The following is a 23,148-nucleotide window of genomic DNA, read 5'->3' on the forward strand; positions in this document are numbered from 1 at the left end:
TGTGACAAGTTTACAAATCAAGGCAACCACTGCCTACCCATTCTCCCACCAGGCTTCCATGCCCTGGAGTTTCAGAAAACAAGCCATGGCTTCCATCCTGTTCTGCCTGACTTTCCCTCTGCCATCATCAGGGCTCTGCTGCACCCAGCACTTCAATCCTTAGGACATCGTTTGCAAAGTCACTTGACTCTCCCCATGATCCTCTCAGGTTGATGCCCTCCCTCCCATCTTGAGTTGCTGTGGATTCCACCCTTATAAAGCTGTACCACCTTTCATCTAGGATGATGCCTTCCTGAACTATGGGTTCCATTTCTTCCATCTCTTCCAGTACTTACTCTTTCTCTTTGTATCTTAAAATTTTCTCTTTTAATTGAAAGATCCCATGTGAGTCTACATCTTTGCTATTGTTGAAAGATTAATCTCCCACCTCAGCTCTCATGTTCTCTCCACTCCCACCCACTACCCAGGCTAGGCAGGCCTCCTCTCTCACCTGTAACCACTGCAGTCTCTTCTCTCTACCATGTTCAAAACCCTCCTGCTGCTTGCCTTTCTAAAGCACCACTCTGCATAACCCCAGCACAAAGCAGATAGTCAATACATTTTGCTGAAGCATTTAGTGAATGAATTTGTCTTTAAGCAAGTATTTTCCATGACTAATGGTTATTTCAGCATTTCCTTAGTGTAAACACTAGTAGGAATCTCCTTGGTATATGAATTCAGCTTCACACTAGCATGCATTGAGTGCCCTGCCATGTGCCAGCAGCAGGTGCCATGGGATGGGCTGTGCAGACAAGGGGCATGGAAGACCTGGTTCCTGCTTTTAATGAGTTTATCATCAAGTTATGAAAATAACAGGACCACACAAAACACGGTGAGAAACAATTCAAAAACTTCAATAATCATGTGGAATTAGGTTTCTATTTGTCTATAAAAGGAGCTGGACAGATCTTTTCACTAAATTGATAGAACATGATTGAAACAATCTGACTTAAAGCGGACCACATGGTATCTGGAAAATTCTCTTTGAGAGGTCCGGAGAGGGGCCCCTCAATGGGAGAGGCAGATGTCTGTTGAAGCAGTTGAAACTCAGGCTACAGAAGTCCACTAGACTTGATGGGGAAAGATACCCCAAACACAACGTAAGGATATGCACAGAGAAGTCAAAGCTTTCAAATTCAAGCTCCGTATCTGAGGTCTCAAAGCAGATGCTCCATTTTACATCTCTCCGTGTGTCTAGTCCTCTAGCTTTTTTCATCATCCCAGTCTAGTCCCCTAGCTTTTTTCATCATCCCAGTCTATCAGTCTTGTCCTTCCTTTATCCTCTGTGCCTCCCATACCTTAAATGTAGCCCTTTCGATATTAATCTCACCCATACCCTGCTGCTTCCTACTACCCTCTGCAGGCCTTCATCACACCACTAAGAGCTACAAGAGACCAGGCATAACCATACTGTGAAAATCTATCCTTCCAATCTCTGCAAGACATTAGTTCCAAATTTTTACCACTCCTCTTGGGCTCCCCACCCATTCCCTCCCTTCTCTGTCTCAACAGGTGATCTTGGCTCCTCTTTCTCTCCATTACCAAATGGAAGGCTATAAGTGAACTCCCTCTTCTCCAGTCCCTTCCTTTCCCATCCTTCTTCCTCTGTGATCCTGTTTTCTCCCAGAGGAAGAAAAGGACCCCAGCTTTCATCTAGGATGATGCCCTCCTGAAGTGTGGGCTTCATTTTTCCCATCTCTTCCAGCACTTATTCTTTCTCTTTGTATTTTAAAATTTTCTCTTTCAACTGAAAGATCCCACGTGAGTCTAGGTCTTTGCCATTTTTGAAAGAACTGTCTCCCACCTCAGCTCTCATGCAAACAACCAACATTTGCTTTCCTTCTTTTTGCCATATACTTGTAGAAAAATGTGCCTACTTCTAGAGAGATGTCTGTCCCACTTCCTCATTTGTCAGTCACTACTCAGCCTTTCAACTCATCACAGTCTGGTTTCATTAGCCTGCACCTCTTCACTAAATCTGCTCACTAAGATTTCCAGTACTCTCCTAATGTTAATTCCATACCCTGCTTACTGGTCTCCTCTGAAGACTGATGTTGTTAATTCTCCTTCCTCTTCAATACATTCTCCCTACATTGCAATAAATCCAACCACTCTTGTTCTATTCCTGTCTCACTGATGACTCCTTTCAGTCTCTTTGACTGTGCTCCACCTTCCATCTGCTCCTTTGGTGCATCATTTCCTGCGATTCCAACTCAGACTTGTTTTCTTCTCACTGTAGTATTCTCCTTAGGAAAGTGCATATGATTCCACACATTTAGATGTCTCCTATAAACTTATAACTTATTAATCTGCATATCTGGTCCCGATCTCTCTCTCTCTCTCTATATATATATATATGTATATATATATATATACACACACACATACACATATACATATGGATAGATAGATATAATTTATGAAAGAATAATCCCCCACCTCAGCTCTCATGCAAATGACCAACATTTGCTTTCCTCTCTTTACTATTATACTCATGGAAAAATGTATTTTATTATATGATTATAATATATGTAGTTATTCCATACCTATTTCCATCTTCCCTCTCTCTTTCCTCTATTCCCATAAATTCAGTGTCTAATGGCAATTCTCCCAGTATTTTCTCTAATCTCAGTATCATCCTGCTCTTAAATCACTGCTTCTCCTATAGCTTTCCTTAAAGGCAATAGCATTCATTCCATCAGTCAGGAAAAGGTCCTCTCCTAGGCACTGAGAATACAAAGCCATTAACACAAGGTACCTGCACTTGACTAACCCAGTTAGTAAAATTGTGAGCATTAGGATTATCAGTAACACCCTTCACTGTCTCCAAATAGTTTGGTACATTCTAAACATGCTTAAACCAGCTCTCTATCCTCACTGCTGTTGCCTATATCATTATAACGGTTCGTTTCGCAACTCTATTTCTTGCAAATTCCTTCCACCAGAATTCACAGTCATTCAACAAATGCAGGCGGAGCATTTGCTGTGGGCCAGGCTCTTTGATAGCTGGAGAGTATGACAGAATGAATGAAAAACGGTCTTTGCTCTTAAAAATTCTCAAAAGAATGCCTTTCCTCTTACTCTCCTCCTGGAAACTCAATTTTCCTGAATTTGGATGTCTTCTCAGAGAAAACTGGGCACTCTTTCCTCTACTTATAGAGCTCCCTGTGTGTTCCTCAATGTTATCACTTCTCATGTAACTTTATGATGATTAATTTAAACATCCCTCTCTTCCACTGGACTGTGGACCCCTTAAAGGCAGACAGTCCATCTGGCTCAGCATCTATTTTCAAAGCCTGGTGCATGATTGACTAGCCCTCAGAGAGCTGTCACTACTTGCTGCGTCCCCTTCCTTCCATTCTTTGCCCCTTTTCTATGCTCAGTACTTCCCCAAACCTGCTCTTATCAAGGACGTGAATGGCCTTTACATTTTAAAATCTGGGGTTACATCCTCTATCTTCATTTTAACTGCTCTATCAGCAGCATGTAACACAGCAAACCACCCTCTCCTTCTTGGGACACTTTCTCACATGGCTTTTGGTACACCAGTCTCTCTTGGTTCTCCATGTGTCTCATCAGATGCTCTTAGCCTCCTCTGAGGATTCTTCCTTTTCTTGCTGTCTTCTAAATGTTGGAGGGTCCCAGGGCCTCCCTTTCTCATCCATACACACTTTCTCATGGTCTCACCACTTTAAATTTCACCCACATGATGAAGACTCCAAACTTGACATCTGCAGCCTAGAAATCAGTCAAAGTTATTCTCTCAACAAGAAGCAACCACTGGATGCTCTGGAGACATTAGAAACAAGTGTCCCTTCTTACATGAGAGAAAAATCATCTTCGTTTATCGTTGTTGTTGTTGTTGTTTTGAGACAGTCTTGCTCTGTCACCCAGGCTGGAGTGCAGTGGCACAATTTCAGCTCACTGCAACCTCTTCCTCCCGGGTTCAAAGATTCTCCTGCCTCAACTTCCTGAGTAGCTGGAACTACAGGCATGCACCGCCACATCTGGCTAATTTTTTTTGTATTTTCAGTAGAAATGGGGTTTCACTATGCTAGCCAGGCTGGTCTCGAACTCCTGACCTCAGGTGATCTACCTACCTAGGCCTATCTTTGTTTTTTTCTGTTTGTTTGTTTGTTTTAGCTTGGCTAGGTCAGGTTTTGTCACTCGTAATCTCAGATCACATGAGGAGTCTGTAATCAGAAACATCCTTGGAACTCCAAAAACCTGGTCCTGAGTTCTACCAGTGTCTGACCTCTGGGTCCTAATTGTCACCCCTTGGGCCATTATCAGAGCATTTCCATCTTAATAGGTATAAATTTTCATAAATTAATTTAAATAATTATATGGAATATAATTACCATAATGTAATTATAATAGATGTAATATAACAATTATAACTATTAACCAGTGGAATTAATTATGCTGAGAACTGACCCCAGAGACTGTCACATGTGCTATCTCTTTTCGTTCTCAAGAGAACTTTACAAAGTAAATATTATTCCATTTTACAGGTGAGAAAACTGAGATTTGGATCAGGAATTTTTCCAAGGTCATATTTACCCTGTGACTCTATATTCAGAGCTTTAATTCCTTTTAAAGTTTAAAGACAATGTAGCAAAAGTTCAGAGATCAAATCTCAAGGGGAAGGACTAAGGGTAAGGGTCCTCTAAGCCAGCCCCGCCTTCCCTCATACCGTGTCTGCCTTGTCTCCAGTCCCCAGACCTAAAGTTCTGGATCCCATCCTGAGCGACCTCACTACCACACTAGTAACTGCCCTAGCTCTTCCCACAGTTCATCCTCCACCTCTTACCCTTCAACCCCTTCCTTAGATTTGCTGGAAAACTCCAGGACACTGGGTTGATTTGGGGAAGTGGAAATAGAAAGAGCAGCTGTCACCTCCCTCCCCACCTTGTTACTCCTTTGTCATCTCTGGAACGCTCCTAGGATCAGGACAAGAGCCCCTCCCACCCCGCCTCTAGCCCAGCCCAAGTCTCCGGGAGAGCACCCTACCCCCATACACACTTCGCCCGGCCAGCCCAGCATTGATACCTGCTTCCCAGGGGCTCAGTTCCGGAAGCGCTGCCCACCCCTGACAGGAGAGCGAAGAGGCGCTGGGAAACGTGTCTTTTAGTGGAAGAGGTTAATCACAAAATAAGGAAGAAATACCTTTCTTTCGGAGCTTGGGGGTTTTCCTCCTGAAATCCCAGCAAACAAACAGCGCCAGGGCAGGAAAGCCACAGCCCAGTTCCCACCGCGGCATCCTGGGGATGTGAGGCATGGCGGGCCGAAGACTCACGCTTCCGATGAGCCAGCCTCAGGCCTTCCCTCCTCCCCAGGCTGGAAGAACCCTCTACTCTCACTTCCAGATCAACACATGCTTGCAAATACTGCTCAGGTTCTGACTCCAAAAAGGAAACCATGGGATGTGTCCGTACCTGCCCTAGCCCTCCCGGCCCTCCTTCCCCCAGCACTTCCCCTCCCCACTCACCTTTACACACAGGACTCTCGGCTTTTAAACAGTGAACATAAAGCTGTCAAAGCCCGCAATAAAAATAAGTGCCTCCTTTTACTTAGCAGCTAATTGTCAACTGCCATTCAGGGGATACCTCCGAGGTGGGTTAAAAAAAAAAAAAATCCCACACGGGAACCCTTACCAGCATTGCTCCATATATCAAAGTGTCTGGCAGAAACACAGAATTTCACTTAGTGTTTATGAAGCCAGCCCACCATTCCCTGGAAATGTTTTCAGAGTTGAACATGGCTCCGTGGGGGCCTTCAGAGATAATGATCTTGAAGGTAGGTTGTTGGGTACACTGAGATGATTTTGTCCTGCTGAGCAGATACAGTAAATAGTGCAGCAACCCTGTGAGACATGCCCAGGAGAAGGCAAATGGGCTCTCAGCAGTCAGGGTAGACAGGCAGGAGCAAGGTTGTCCGTAAGGGCCCTGGGGCAGTCTCATGCTGCCAACTCAGTGTTCATTCTCCTTTCATTCATAGGCCAGGAATCACAGACTCCTCTGACTCCACATTCTCTCTGCATGTCAAATTCACTCCCACACCCTGGCAATGTTACCTCCAGAACATTGTGCTAACCTGTTTGCTTTTCTGTATCTCCACTGCCACCACCCACCATCTGTCCTCTCTGCCTGGATGGCTTGAGTTTCATATCTGGTCTCCTGATTTCATTCTGATCTACCACCTCCAGCCCAATCCATTTTCCATACAGCAACTAGAATAATCTTCTAAATAGAATCTGATTTTTTTCACTTTCTTGCTTGAAATCCCCAATGATTACCTATTGCTATTAGAATGAAGACCAACATCGTTAACAAAGCTATCTCCTTGGTTATTATCCTCCCCTTACTCCAGAGCCTGTTCTTTCTGTCACAGGACCTTGCACATGCTATTCCCTGTGACTGAGACACTATTTTGCTCCCCTGCTCTCTGTCTAGTTAGCTTCTGCTGGCCTTTCAGAGTTAAGCTCAATTATCACTAGTTCAAGGAAGCCTTCCTTGACCTACTTGACAAGATATTTTTCCCTATATGGAATCATGTGTTTTTCCTACATGGCTCTTTTCACAGTTGTAAATATGTTTTTCCTTGGCTCTTTAAAAGTAATTGCTGTGTCTTCTCCTAGTTTGTGAGCTCCTTGAGAAAAAGGACTTTGGCTTGCTCTCTCTCTCTCTCTCTTTCTCTCTCTCTCTCTCTCTCTCTCTTTCTCACTGTTGAGGCCCTGTGTTAGCATAGAACTGGGCACATGCTGCATACTCAAGAGTTGTTGACCAAATGAATAAATAAGTATCCGTCTGTTGTTTGGAGCTGGGGGCAGGGGAGATGAAGGAATTCATGGAAATAAGTAAAAATCATCTCTTTTAATATCCAATGTAGCTGGTGAGAAAGACCAGAACACATGGAATAATAATGACCGCACACTCCACCAGGCTAAACTATGCTGTGGATTATGAAATCATGCTCGGAAGGGTGCAGAAGACTTAAAATAGTGAAAGGGAAAAAGAAATCCAAAGTATGTAACAATTCAATATTTACATACTGTATGCCTCCTGTTGGCAAACACACAATGATGCTTAAAACACAGAATCTTCTTTTCCACGATGGCTGACTACAAGCATTATCAATAATCTCATCCACTCAGAGGAACCAAACTAGTGTGCAGACAACCACACCTTAAATACAGTATTCAAGAAGGAACTTGGGAGTTCAACAAAAAAGTGAGAGGAAGCTTGGAAAACAGGAAGGCTGTGTGGCTGAGGCCAGCTGGGAAAGGGGAGCAAATCCCCGACATGGGAGAGGGTGAGTGAGTGCCTTTCTGCTGTCTACTTTCCCTCTGGGGAATCATACAGTCCAGGCCATGAGGGAGCACCTTGACTTTCCCACACCATGAATCTAGACAGATACTTATTTATTCATTCTGTCAGTCTATTCATTTGGTAACAACAGACAGATACTTATTTATTCATTTGGTCAACAACTCTTTCTTGAGTATGCAGCATGTGCCCAGTTCTATCTAACTTGAGAAGTGGCAAGAAGACTATCATAAGGAACTTCTCCAGGGAACGTCCTATACCGTCTTTGAAACCTAGCTGGCTGCTGTGGGACAACATTCTGGATCAGAGCTCTTAGCAGACTGTGCATGGGGGAACCTGGCTGGTGCTTGCAGGACTGGGGCTTGAGTGGGGGATAAACTCCTGCAGCTAGTCCTGAGAAGCAAGTGAGGAGTAGGCTCCAGCCACTGGCATTGGAACTGGGCACACCACCATCCCAGGTCCTAAGCAGGCAGAGAGTTGCTGTGGAGGCTTGGTCTTAAGCTGAGTGGCATCTCCTATGGCCTAGGGCTGAGTTGTGGACTAGGTGCAGCCTGCCAGGACTGACTGGGTGGCCAGATTGGCTTCCATAGCCAGAATGGAGGAGGGAACCCTGCTGGGACCGGGGTGTGAGACAAATGCAAATCTCATTCCTGTGGGCCAAAGCGGTGGCCACTGGGACAGCCCAACCTATGCTAAGACTTCAGTACAGCAATGGTTGCCCCTCACCAAGCATTTCACAAGGGGCCTAAGGACTTCCTCTACACCCAATCAAGGCTGGTGCATACATATGCCATTAGAGAGCCTCAGTACAAGTTTGCTCGGTCTAGCTCCACCCAACTTTGCCCCCTACTCTAAGACCGAGTGTGGGATCTAGGCTCCTGGGTGTTCCAACTACCATCTGGCTCACCCAAATACCTCTCCTGGGGAATGGAGGTCAGGCGTAAAACGCCATGCTACCCTGGCAGCTGGTTCTTACCTGCAAGCACCATCTAGTAGCCTGGAGGCTGGCCCATACAGCCCATTGCAACAACTGCTAACACAAAAGCATGGTGCTTGAGAACTAGAAGAACATTTCATGACCACTGCTACGGTCACTGCCCCCACCATCCCAGCTGCCCAAAAGGTCAAAAGCTCACTTACTACTACAATCAGCATCCAAAAACGCCCCCACAGGCCCAAGAATCAGCCTGCCTGGACTGCCAAACAGGTGCCAGCATATGCTTGCTGCCTGAGGTCACAAGGAGAAACACACTTGGCCCCCCACTGTTACCACTGAAACCTGAAAAAGTAACCAATAACTTCACCCTAACACACTAAGGAATCCACAGATGCCACTAAGGCTATTTATGACCAAGGAAATCATACAGAGTCTTCACCACTGCATACACTAAGAAACGAAGCCAAATGGCCCTACCCAACCAACATCATAGTCACATCTTCAAGAAAAAATGTCCCCCCACCCCTCAATGAATATAAATTCAAAAATAAGAGGAAGTGACTGTTGCTTCAGATGTGCAGAAATTAATGTAACAATACAGGAAGGATGAAAAAGCAATGCAATATGACACCCTCAAGGAAGACAATAATTCTCTAGCAATAGCTCCTAACCAAAAAAAAATCTTCAAAACGCCAGATAAAGAATTCAAAATGTTGATTTTTAAGGAAGCCTAATTAGATACAAGAGAAATCTAAAATCAATACAAAGAAATCAGAAAATCATCAATTCAGAATATGAATGATAAATTTACCAAGAGGATAGATATCTTTTTAAAAATCCAAACAGAAACTCTGGAACAAAAAAAATTTATTGAAGGGATTAAAAAACATTTGAAAGCTACAGCTTTCTCCCATTAGACCAAGCAAAAGGGCAGAACTTCAGAACTTGAATACAAGTATTTTGAAATAATCCAACCAGGCAAAAATAAAGAAAAAAGAATAAAAATGAATGAACATAGTGTTTGAGTCATTTGGAACTACATAAACCAACTGATTTAACAACTCTAAATACATATGCACTCAACACTGGAGCACCCAGATTCATAAAACAAATATTACTAGAACTAAAACTAAGAAAGAGATGGACAGCAATACAATAATAGTGGGAATGCAACACCCCATTCTCAGCATTACCCAGATCATCTAGACAGAAAATCAGTTTAAAAATTGGTCTTAAATTAGACTTTACACCAAATGGGATGAACAGACATTTACAGAACATTCTACACAATTGCAGAACACACATTCTTCTCAACAACACAAGGAACACTCTCCAAGACAGACCATATGTCAACCCACAAAACAAGTCTCAAAAATTTTTTAAAAACTGAAATCATATCAAGTATTTTCTCAGACTATAACAAAATAAAACTAGAAATCAATACCAAGAGGTACTTCAAAAATGATACAAATATATGGAAACTAAACAGCATGCTACTGAGTGATCATTGGGTCAATGAAGAGATTAAGATGGAAATATAAAAAATTTTAAACAAATGAAAATATAAACGCAACATACCAAAACCTGTAGGATACAGCAGAAGCAAAGAGGGACGTTAATAACATTAAAAACTGACATCAAAAAGTAGAAAGAGTACAAATTAACAACCTAACTTCACACCTCAAGGACTAGAAAAGCAAGAACAAACCAAACTCAAAATTATCAGAAGAAAAGAAGTAACAAAGATCAGAGCAGAACTAAATAAAATAGACACCAAAGAAACAATACAAGGAATCAATAAAGAGCTAGCTTTTCAAAAGCTAAACAAAAGTGTTAAACTTCTAGTTAGATTAACCAAGAAAAAGAAAAAAGGAGATCCAAATAAATCAAATCAGAAATGAGAAATGAAACATTACAACTGATGCCATCAAGATACAAAAGATCATCAGAGATTATTATTAACAACTAGATGCTCACAAACTAGAAAACCTAGAGGAGATGGATAATTTCCTTGAAACATATACCTCCCAAGATTGAAGCAGGAAGAAATAGAAAGCCTGAAATGACCAACAAAGAGTAGTGAGATTGCATCAGTAATAATAAATCTCCCAAAAAAGAAAAGCCCAGGACCAGATGGATTTACAGTTGAATTCTACCAAACATACAAAGAAGATCTAATACCAATCCTCCTGAAACTGTTCCCAAAAAATGAGGAGAAAATTCTCTCTAACTCATTCTACAGGGTCAGTATCACTCTGATACCAAAACCAGACAAGTACATAACAACAACCAAAAAGAAAACTATAGACCAATATCCCTGGTGAATATAAACTTAAAAATCCTCAACAAAATACTAACAAACCAAATCCAACAGCACATCAAAAAGATAATGCAACATGATCAAACAGCTTTTATATCAGGAATATAAGTATGATTCAATATAGACAAATCAATAAGCGTGATACATCACACAAACAGAATTAAGGCAAAAATCACATGATCATCTCAACAGACATAGAAAAAGCATATGATAAAATTCAGCATTTGTTCATAATAAAAACTTTCAACAAACTAGGCATAGGAGAAACGTGTCTCAAAATAATATGGGTCATATGCAACAAATGCACAGCCAACATCACACTGAATAAGAGAAAGTTGATAGTATTCCCTCTAAAAACTGGAACAAAACAAGGATGTCAACTTCACCATTCTGACTCAATAGAAGTCATATTCAGAGTAATCAGGCAAGAAAAAGGAATAAATGGCATCCAAACTGGAAAAGAGATGGTCAAATTGTCCCTATTTGCTGATGATGTGATCTTATATCTAGAAAAACCTAAGGACTCCATTAAAAAACTCTTAGATTTGATACATGTATTCAGTAAAGTTTCAGGATACAAAATCAACATACAAAAATCAATAGCATTTCTATACACCAGTAACGATTCAGCTGAAAACAAAATCAAGAAGGCATTCTGATTTACAATAGCTATAAAAAAAAATAAGATACCTAGGAATATATTTAACCAAGGACATGAAAGATCTCAATAAGGAAAACTACAAAACACTGGCAAAAGAAATTGTAAATCACACAAACAAATACAAAAAAATCTCATGCTCATGCATCGGAAAAATCAGTATCGTTAAAATCATCATGTTGCCCAAAGCAATCTACAGATTCAGTACAATTCCTATTAAAATACCAATGTTAGTCATTTCTTCACAGAACTAGGAAAAGAATCCTAAAATTTATATTTAACCAAAAAGAGCTGAAATAGCCAAAGCAACCCTCAGAAACAAACAAACAAAAAAACAAGGCTGGAGGCATCATATTACTTGACTTCAAATTATACTACAAGGCTATGATAACCAAAACAGCATGTTACAGGTATAAAAACAGACACATAGATCAAGGGAACAGAATAGAGAACCTAGAAATACAGCCACATATTTACAGCCAATTGATCTTTGACAAAGTCTGTAAGAACATACCCTGGAGAAAAGACACCCTTTTCAATAAGTGGTAAGTGGTGCTGGGAAAATCTGAGTTCCAAATGCTGAAGAACGAAACTGGAGCCCTATCTCTCACCATATACAAAAATCAATTCAAGATGATTAAAAACTTAAATATAAGATCTGAAACCATAAAAATGCTAGCATAAAACCAATGGAAAACTGTTCTCGACATTGGTCTAGGCAAAGAATTCATGACTAAGGCCTCAAAAGCACAGGCCACAAAAATAAAAATAAACAAATAGGGCTTAATTAAGCTAATAAGTTTCTGTACAGCAAAAGAATTCATCAACAGAGTGAACAGACAACCTACTGAATGGGAGAAAATAGTCGTAAACTATGCAGATGATAAAGGACTAATATCCAGAATCTACAAGGAGCTCAAATAATTAAACAACAATAAAAAATCCTCAACATTACTAATCATCAGAGAAATGCAAATAAAAACCTTAATGAGACAGCATCTTACACCAGTCTGACTGGCTATTATCAAATAGTAAAAAAATAACAGATGTTGGTCAAGATGCAGAGAAAAGGGAACACTTACACTGTTGGTTGGAATGTAAATTAGTTCAGCCTCTATGGAAAACAGTATGGCAATTTCTCAGAAAACTAAAAATAAAACTATCATTTGATCCAGCAATTCCACTATTGGGTAACTACCCAAAGGAAAGGAAATCATTATGACAAATAGATACCTTCACTTGTATGTTTCTCATAGGATTATTCAGAATAACAAAGATATGGAATCAACCTAACTGTCCATCAACAGATGACTGGATAAAGAAAATGTGGTATATAGACACAATGGAATACCTACTATTCAGCCAAAGACTAGTAAATATGAAATTTCAAAGTAAATATGAAATTTGCAGCGACATCGATGGAACTAGAAGCCATTTTTAAGTGAAACAAGTCAGACACAGAAAGACAGATATCACACGTTCTGACTTACAAGTGGAAGCTAAATAATGTGTACACACGGACATAGAGTGTGGAATTATGGAAAACAGAAACTCGGAAGGATGAGGGGATAGAAGGGGGTGTATTATGAGAAACTACCTAATCAGTACAATGTGTGTTATCTGGAAGATGGCACCCTGAAAGCCCTGGCCACTACTACACAATCTATGCATGTAACAAAATTGCACCTGTACTCCAAAATTTATAGAAATTAATAATAATTTCAAAAACACAGGACTTGTTTCAGGACCTTAAATTTGGGTTGGGTAGAGCAGGACAATGTAATGCATTGTTTTGTCATTCAGCAATAGCCTGAGCAAAACCTCAGATGGCTCATCTCTGGAGGAAGAGGACAAAAGCAGGTCTGGACAGAGTGATAATTTGCAATTTGAACTTCTTGCTCCCTGGAGATGAGACAGGGACCAGGTTTCAGTGTGGCGATCCAGAAAAGGTATAGATGTCTTACTCAAAGGAGGGAGTAGTTTAGAGAAAATGGGCAGGAGTGAGCTGAGAGTGAGATGTCAGAAGTCACAAGCCCTTAGGAAAGGGTTGTAAGAAATTAGCCCACTGAGAAGAAAAAGACTGAAATACCAATGTGCTGCCCTCTAAGGTGAGAGGAGTGCTCAGAGCCAGCCACAGGCAGGAGAAGCCCTGAGGAAGAAGTGAGGAATGTTGTGAAAACCATGTGGGCCATCTTTCCAGTCAAGGGAGAAAAGGAGCCCAAAAGGGGACTGTGGGCCAACAGAGGTATCAGCTCTGCAGAATTGTCATCAGATTAACTTCTAAAATGGAAAATTGGGATTCATTCCCTAGGGTGTACCGATGGGCTACAGGTGTCTGAAAACATTTTGCTGTTGAAAGCAAAATTGTTTTTGTCTAGGTATTTTTTTCTGGGGAGAGTTTCTATAGCTTTCATCAGATTCTCCAAGGGGGTCTTTGCACCAGCAAGAGCTTCACCAAGATCCACCACTGACATACTTGAAGGAACACAGTATAATTCTAGAGAACACAAACTATTTACTGAATAATCTCTCAGATAATCTGATCATCATCTAACCAAAAAGAGCCTACTGAGGGAGCAAACATAGTGCTACTATGGGAAAACGAGGTCATTCTTTCACCCATTCTATTAATAAATCTTTGTTGAGTACTGTTTAGATTCTTGGATACGGTACAAGTCAAAAAAGAGAAAAACAGTTCCTGCCAAGTAGATTGAAACTTTTGTTCCAGTAAGGGGAGTCTAGTTAGGAACAAAACAAATGAATAAAATATTTAACATGTTAGAGGGGTTCAGTGTTAAACTGAACGATACAGGAAGGCTTACTGAAATGGTATTTGAGCAAAGACCTGAAGATAGTTAAGGGACCAAGCCATGCACCTACCTGGGCATAGAGGATTCCAGGCAGAGGAAACAGCAGTGCAAGGGCCTGAAGGCAGGAACAAGGCTAGGATGTTTGAAGAGGCTGGTGAAGCTAGGGAAATGAGCATGGGAGAGGGTTCTAGAAAACAAGTTCAGAGGGAAAACGCAGGGGACGGGGACAGACTGTGTGCTATAAGATTATTATAAGGCTTTTGACTTTTACTCTGAGTGAGGAAGGAAGCTACTGGAGAATGATGAGCTGAGAAGAATCTTGGTATGACAGGTTTACCAGGCTCACTCTGTCTGCTCTGTTGAAAACAGACTGTAAGATGGCAGGGGTGAATGTGTGGAAATGAGTTTGAAGGCTAGTACTATAATTTGAGAAGAAAGGATTCTAACTGCATCAGGGTGGTAGTGAAGGTGGTGGGAAGGGTACAGGCTCTGGGTGGAAAAACCATAGAAAGATTCACAAAGAGCAAGAAAGAGGTGGCAGCAACATGTCTCAGTGACTTCACAGTGTTTGGGAGGCAGACTTTGCTGTGGAAAGCAGAAAAGTTCCTCTTCAAAGTTCCCTTGCTTGTTAAACAACAAATCCTTCTTGCTGTTTGCTAATAACTCTTTGTTAAGTCCTATCCTATATAGCTGTTAAACATGCTTACAGGCACGTAGTACATTCTATGTCCTTGTACTTTATCCAAGATTATCTGTGCTGGATGTGCTCACAGGCATGTCCCAGCTTATAGCCTATGCCCCTTCATTATTTGGACTTCCTTTTTGTTCTCCATTGCTTTTACTTGTTTAGAAAAGTTTTAAGTTGTTAGCCATTTGGGTTTTAGTTTGGATTGTGAGGTCTGGTTCCTACCAAGAGAGATCAGACATGGCAGTAAAGACAATCCCCAAATATGTAAGGGATAAATATGTCTGCTTTTCCTTTGTTCGTAGTATTCTCGTGGCAAGATGGCTGCTGAGGGTACCCTTCCTGCAGAAAGTAAAAATTGCTTTGCTGAGTGATCCTTTGTTTCAGTGCTAATTTTTCTCTGTGGCACTGAGCATCTGTTTCCAACACTTGCCCATCTAGTCAACCCGTGTTAGAAGTGCTTTCCAAGTGGTAATGTGCTGTGGTAAAGCCCTGGCCTTGCCCCTCACCTGCTGGGCCCATAGGACAGGTCATTGTCCCTTTAAGACCAACATTCCCTAACTTACAAATAGTAAGAACAAATGTCTGATTAGCTCAAGTGGCCTAAAATGAGACTCTATACTTTCTTAAAAATTCCCTCACATTCTGGAATCTATGATTTTGGTTAGTAACTTTAAAAATGACTGTGCACGGTGGCTCACGCCTGTAATCCTGGCACTTTGGGAGGCCGAGGTGGGTGGATCAGCTGAAGTCAGGAGTTTGAGACCAGCCTGGCCAACAAGGTGAAACCCTGTCTTTATTAAAAATTAGCTGGGTATGGTGGCACATGCCTGTAATCCCAGCTACTCGGGAGGCTGAGGTAGGAGAATCTCCTGAATCCAGGAAGCCAAGTTTACAGTGAGCCAAGATTGCACCACCGAACTCCAATGTGGGAGACAGAGTGAGACTCCATCTCAAAAAAAAAAAAAAAAAAAAAAAAAAAATTCTGAGACGCCGTATCAGAGGCAACATTTTTTTTGAATAAGTAAGTGGTGTTGCACTCTGATTTTCCCTCCCCTGGACTTTCCACCGCCTACAGGACTTACGCTTGACTTGCTTCTCAGGGTGGTGGTCTTGGGGAGTGGTGAGGGTAAAATCCCCATGTGTATCATGACAGAGTACAACAGTTCACTATGGCAAGGCTCAGCCAAGCATCACAGTAGCCACAGAATGTAGTGAAAGTACACAGATAACATTTTGACTCAGAGCAGGTGCATGATTAGGCAACATCCACTACCCTTGTCTATGCAGATAACGTAAAGCACTGAACTGGAGGAAACAAAAAAGGGCAGCTCACAGTCTCATAATCCAGCACAATAAGGAAGGTCACGGCTAAGATTTTCCGGCATGTTGCCTAATTATGTACCTGCTGGTCATTTGCTCCCAGAGAAAAAGACAGGGTAAAATCAATGCCGATGTCCCCTTTCTTGGTCCCAGACTCTTATAAGACCTCTTGGCAGTTCCTGCTCTTGGTTTCTTTGAGAAGCTAATGTATCTAACCAGCAAATTTCTCTTGATTGCTTGACATTATTGGAGATGATTTCTATTTGTAACCAAATAAACTCTGAAATGTATCAATTAAGATTCCATAGCAACTTGGGGGAAATGCTTAAGCCATAAAATTTTTTTTAAAGTGTGTAGATGTAAATAGCGGGTGAAAGAAAAACATAAAAGTGCCTCTGGTGAAGTATGTTTTCTTTACTTTTCATAAAATTATTGTAGTATTCTTGAAATTTATGAAAGAAGCTTTTGGGCAGTCAATAAATATTTAACATTCAAACTATGAAAGCCTCCCTAAATGATATCCAAAATAATGCGCCACGCAGTAAATATGTAATTATATATTTAAGGTTATCTGGAGTTGACCCAAGTAGGCATGCTCCTAAAAAGCTGAAGGAAAATGTTAGCTTGAGAACTCATAGGTGGCAGTTCATTCATATTTTTGTAAAAGGAGAGAAACATACTAGATTCATGTGTTTGTTAATTTCAGATGGTTTTTGCATCTATTTTCTTTAGTCAGGACCCTCCTCAAATGCAGAAGCATCACCAGGATTCCCAGAGAGCTCAAATTCTTAAGCTCTGAAACCCAGAAAAGTGTTGAATGCTTGCAGGTGTACAGAAATCAGCATTTCACTGAATACCTGCAAGATTCCAGACACAATTCCTGAAGCCTCCCCAGTCTGACCATCCCTCTTTTGGACAGCAGCTTTATTTTCCTTTGCTGACTTATGCAGCCTAACTCATGCTTTCAACATAGCTCTTGCCATCAGCTCCCAGAGCCAGGCAGACTCACGGTGCTGCATGAGCCAGTGCTGCTCAGCCAGGGTCAGCTCATTCAACTCATTTTACAGACGAGAGTACTTTGGCCCAGAGAGGAAAAAAAACTGCTCCCAGCTATCATGCACATTTACTCAGTGCAAAGGACTTGCTTTCCCTCCAGTTAATTTGGAGATGGCTCTTTGAGATGACCTGGGTGGGGCAGGGGCTGGGAAGCTAGAAGCTATGAGTCCACTTTTCCTCCACATTAGACAGAGGATTTGGCCATAGGCATGCAGAGAACTGTTTTCTGGTTGTCTCTCTTGAGCACTGCTCAAGGAGCTATCACATCTGGAGCTACTTCCTACTCCCTGAGATGTCATAGGTGCCTGTCCACGAAAGCCTGCCGGGGTCCTTACCTCCAGAGGGTGAGCCAGCAACTCTCCTGAGGAATTTAACCCACTCCTCCATCTCCGCCTGGGAGCTGGCCATGAGGACATAGGAGTCCTGTCCCATGCGATTCTGGTCCCATGAGGCTGGAGGAAGAAGTAGCACTTGTGAAGGTCTTAGAGTGATACAGGCATGAAAGCAAGGGGAAGGGAACCAGACCTGAATTGATTTCTTGGTTCAGTGAAGCACTACCAGGCAAACAACACAATGCATTGTCTAATTATCCTCAGCAGAACTGGATATTTGGGCACTCCTACTGTTTCTGCTGAAGCTCTAACTCTACATACAAATCATTGAATATAATGGTTTGTAATTGGGATGGCTTGGGCTGAGAGCTGCTTTCATGAAGAGGGCAGAAGTCATTTCCTACCAAAAGGAAAAGGAGGTTCGTGGTGCAGTTTCAGCACAGAGGAGACAGGGTCAGCCCATAAAAGTTAGAATACTTTAGATCATCAGGCCAATCATTGATACTTTCTTAAGCTAGCCCTGAGCTCAGTTGTGGGGGTAGCGAAGGGGATGAAAACCTCAGGTGGGAGTGACAGTGAGCACATGTGTGCTTTTTCCACAAAATTGGTGCTTGATGATCATATTTCTGCTCTCCTGACCACACAAGACCTTGCAACTGAAGGTTCTCAATACTTGGGTAACGGATACATAAAACTTGTTAGAACTTTCTTTACCTAAGGTTTTCACTTCAAACCTAAGATTACAGATAGGTGAACTGTTTCCTTGGTTGGTGTTCTCAAATGTACAAAAAAGGTAGGAGAAATTGAAGGGGACAGGGAGCAGGGAGGAGACCAAGAGAAAGAATGTGGGAAAGTGAAAAATAGGGAGAAAGAAGCAAGAGAGGGGAAAGGAGAGTATCAAACACAGGTCTTAGACCATGCAGTTAGTATCAGATCTGAGACTTGAACTCTAACTTCATCCACAGACTTCCTTGCAAATGGAAATCCTCAAAGTTGGGATTTTCTTTAGTTAATCAAAATAAAAAGATCTTAAAGGGGACAAGAAAATAATAGTTATCCATTTCCATTATGGGATACTATTAAATTTCAAAGTGCCTTTGTAAGCATCAATCCATTCTCACAATGGCAGGCTATCTTCCTCAGAGAGCTTGCTCTAGCTGAGTAGTTGTGCCTAAACCTGTATTTTCCCGCAGGGTAGCAAAAGACTTTCAATTCCCCTTTGGTTCTGGTCTCTTAAACCTATCTTAATATCACTGAGCCTCACCTCCTTTCACCCTTTGGGATGACCTGATTCTGAATCCATCTTGTCATTGGGTCAACAGCTTTTCTGACCAGAAGGGTCAATTCATTAAGGCCCTGGCCATTAGGAGTATCCTGAGACCTGTATGTTTTCAGAAGTAAAATGATAAGTAAAAAAATACTCAGGGAAGGATGAAAAGACCCTCTAGGAATTACAATATCCCTTTGAAATAGAATAAGGAGTTAGTATTACTTCCATTTTATAGATAATAGAACTGAATCCCAGAGATCAAAAGCACCAATCCATCAGTATCCAGTGAGTTACTGCCAAACGCAGGGCAAGACCCTCGGTCTCCTTACTCCCACGAAAGATTCCACTGGCCTATACTGCTTCTAAATTTGACCTTGGACAAAATTTATCTGGTGTCCTTCCCCTTCCCTCTCTACCATGCCTCAGCTCCAGTCTACTATGTTGTTAAAACATGTCTTCTCAGTTTACCCTGATTCCTGAGAGGTCCTTTTGTTCTATCATGAGCAACCTCACTGGGAAACACCCAGGTCTCAAGATGTTTCTGAATGAGGAGGACTTCCATGAACTAACTCTTTTGGTTGGGAGAGCTGATGGCCTGATGAAAGGATGATTGAGAAACAGGTTGTCCCAATGGGTGAAATAAGGTGAAGCTTGATGACATTAAAGATATTAAAGATAGGTCCAAGAGACCACAACTAAAGGAGACTTAAAAGTCTTCTGTTGTCCTGCCAAAAAAGTAAATATTTGGGCATAATTGGGGTGTAGGACAGACTTTCATTAAGAGCAAGTGCCTGGCATGAATGCAAGGCTCATGAGAAGCAACTCTGACCTCAGGCACATCATTTCCCTGACTTAAAACATAGGCTGTTCAACATGTGTTACCCACTGGGCTGTTTCTCTTGTTGAAAATGGACCTCTCTTCTTTTCTTAATCTGTCTAGGGAACTCCTATCCATTCTTTAAAACCCAGCTCAAATATTATCTTTTCTAGGGACCTTTTCTTTCACCTACTCCAAATTGAGTGGGGAGTCCTTATTCTATAATCCCTTAATATCTTGTCCTTACCTCTATCACTGCAGTAGCTAAATTATCTTGAGCAACAGTTTTCTTACCAGTACAATGGAGGTGTTACTTAATATGTCCAAAACTAATGCCCTTATCCCCAACCTCAGAAAAACTTGCTACATGCACAAATCTCAGCAAAGCTCAGAAAATCCATGTTTTCCATTGTTTAGGCCAAAACCTTGAAGTCAACGTCGATTTCTCTTTCCCACATCCAATTCATTAGCAAATGAAGCCCTCCCTACCTTCAAAATGTAATCAGAAATTGCTTACTTCTCAGACCCTTCATCATTGCTATCTCTGACTTGGATTCTTGCAAAAGCCTCCTCACTGGTCTCCTTGCTCTGGCCTTGCCCCTGCTACTTACTTTTATTTTCAATTCAAAAGAATTTTAAAACATGAGTCATGTCATGTCACACCTCTGCTCAAAACTTTCCAGTGGCTTCCCATTGTTCTAGCAGAAAAGCTAAAATTCTCACATTGCCTTCAAGTGCTGATGAAATCTGTGCCTACCCCTGAGTAAATGTCCTATTCTTATCTCCTGCCATCATTTCACTCTAATCACACTGGCCTCCTTGACCTTCCTTGAACATATGAAACAGGCTCAGAGACTTTGCACTGGTCATTTCCACTTCCTGGAATGCTCTTTCTCCAGCTGTGCTCTTAGCTGACTCCCTCACTGCCTTCAGATCTGTGCCCCAAAATCACCTTCTCAATGATACAAACTCTGCTGGCTCTGTTCACAATAACCAATCAACCACCTCAGCCAGCACCTCTTTCTCTTTGGTTTAATTTTCCCCACAATTGTTATCCTATAAAAAACTATGTAATTTGCCCATGTATTTGGTTCGCTGCTAGTCTCTTCCCACTATACTGCAAGGTACATGCAGGCTGCTTTGTTCTTTGCTACATTCCCAGTCCTACAATAGGCCTTGGCTCATAGAAGGTGCTCAGTGAATTTGTTGTATAAATGAGTGACGACAGATCATAAAGTGGTATAAGAACTAAATGAGATAACATACGCAACAGAAGGAACAACCCCTTATCCCTGGTGATTTCCTGGGAATCAGGGAGGAGAATAGTTACTCTGTGAGAGATCAGTAGGGAGAGGGAAGCCTACCCTTAATTGTCACCTGCCCCCAATTAAAAAAAATCTAGCATGACTACAATTAAAGGTTTCGGATGGCCTTTGTTCAGCTAAAACTGGTGATCACAGAGAGAAGATCCTATCTAGGAAGTCCATTTCTTATACCAACATTAGCTCCTGAGAATCATCTTGCAAAAGAGGATGATAAAAAGAGGAACTAAAAATTATCTATGTTATAACATGAAGGATGTCTGACTTTAGGGTTGGGTAGAACCTTGGAAGATGATGGTATCTTTAGGAAAATTCTTATTATTACTTTAGCATTATTCGTCTTTATAAGATGTATTTGTGTGGGGGTGGGGTGAGGGAGAGACAGGAGAGAGAGAATTTGTTTGAGAATTCCTCTAGCAGCCCAGGAGACTGCTGCAAACATGAGTGATAATAAGAGAACAAACTTTCCTCCTGCACTGGTATAACAATGTTGAAGAGTAGGTATTTTGGGTGCAAAGCCCCAAGTGAATTTTCAGCTGGATCTCTCAGTAGGGTTTCTTTAGGTTGAAAATCTAGACTTTAGGATACACATGTTACCATGGATGGTTGTGTCCCATGAATTGCACTGGGAGAGGAATCCTAAGAATAAAATACCCATTGTGGAAAGGGAGAGAGGTTTTCCTAGCTAAGAGAGACTGAAGAAGCAGACTTTCCTGATTTTCCTCTGAAGAGAAAGAGAGAAGATAGACTTTCAGATAAAAAAAGCAAGGGAGGCTGGGCACAGTAGCTCACACCTGTAAACCCAGCACTTCAGGAGGCAGTGGATCACCTGAGGTCAGAAGTTTGAGAACAGCCTGGCCAACATGTAAAACCCTGTCTCTACTAAAAATACAAAATTTAGCTGGGCATCATGGCACACACCTGCCTGTAGTCCCAGCTGCTCAGGATGTTGAGGCACGAGAACTGCTTGAACTGGGGAGACAGAGGCTGCAGTAAACCCAGATCGAACCATTGCACTCCAGCCTGGGTGACAGAGCCAGACTCCTTCTCAAAAAACAAAAATAATAGTAAAAATTTAAAAAAGCAAGCAAGAGAGTGCCCTGAGGGAACCATCTAGGAACTTAAAAACTTTTTTACTTGTATTCTATACATAGTCATAGCCAAGTTTGGGATTTTTCTGCATTATAATTATCTCTAGATTATTCCCAAATAGCAAACACTGAGATGATATGCACTGTACCAAATTTTTCATATCAATTTCTTTATTTAATCCTCACTATCATCATTAATGTCCCCATTTTATAGACAAAAAATCAGAGGCAGGGAGAAATTAAGTAACCTCTTACACAAATAGTAAGTGCCAGGATCAGAGCAGGCTGGCTCCAGACGGGACACTGCTAACCTCTATGCTACGCTACCTTCTCCATCAACCTTCTTATGCACACAGTCACCTTGTGTGAGCGGAAAGGAGCGAGTGAAGAAAAGGGGCACTCAGAAGCCATGTGGTCTTCTCTGCTGTGGTCAGTACAGTAGTAGCAGCAAGGCGATACAGACAGATTAGTCACTAGTTCTGGAGCCCCTGGCAGGGCTAGGGCTAGCATAGGAGCAAGAGACAGGGAGAAGGATAGAAGCATCTCGGTGTGGCAGATCCAGGAGCATGACCCAAACTCCCCTTGTTCCAAATGCATTCGAAGAAGGAAACTCTTGATTTGAAAGAACACCCTCCAATGTGCCAGTCACGTATGCAATAGGTGACATGCAGCACCTGACATGTGCTGAGTGCTCAGGAAGTTGGAGCTGTCATTTCTCATTAGGTCCGTGGAACCACCTGAGGTTGTTGACTTTTTACAATTTTTGACCCATAGAATGGCAATTTCACATGGTCCCATTTATATTTTAACTGAAATCTAATGACCTACTCACCATCTAGACTGAGTTCATTTTAGTGAGTAGAGAGAGTGCACTTTTCAAGTGAGTGGCTCAGTTCCTGGTACAGTACCTGGCTCCTAGCAAACACCGTTGAACAAAATGCTCCCCTACTTATTTCATGGACATTATTCAAACACTTTATACTAGTTAATAAATGAGGATACCTTCATTAACTGTATACAGAACCACTGTATGCTCTTAATAGTCTGGCTGGTTAGTTGGTTGAATGACTCTCCTAATATAGCTTTGACTTCTAGGATCCAGAAGTAAAATTTTACTTCCATAAAGAATTTTCTTCTGTAAGACTTTTACTTCTGTACTG

General features: G+C 41.6%; 1 protein-coding gene across 7 annotated transcripts in view; it reads right to left on the reverse strand.

Moving 5' to 3' along the window:
• Positions 1-23,148, reverse strand: part of ARHGAP25 (Rho GTPase activating protein 25) — an 89,304-nt gene that overhangs the window by 24,501 nt on the left and 41,655 nt on the right. For 5 of the 7 annotated variants that reach the window (XM_074398814.1, XM_074398810.1, XM_074398808.1 and 2 more), the window contains exon 4: positions 17,492-17,608. The exons of the other annotated variants lie outside the window; for them this stretch is intronic. In XM_074398814.1, the coding sequence (XP_074254915.1) occupies positions 17,492-17,608 (117 nt within the window). The remainder of the gene's footprint in view (positions 1-17,491; positions 17,609-23,148) is intronic. 7 annotated transcript variants of the gene reach the window in all.

The sequence above is a fragment of the Saimiri boliviensis genome, chromosome 1 (genome assembly GCF_048565385.1).
Source record: "Saimiri boliviensis isolate mSaiBol1 chromosome 1, mSaiBol1.pri, whole genome shotgun sequence".
In the NCBI taxonomy this organism is placed as follows: Eukaryota; Metazoa; Chordata; class Mammalia; order Primates; family Cebidae; genus Saimiri; species Saimiri boliviensis.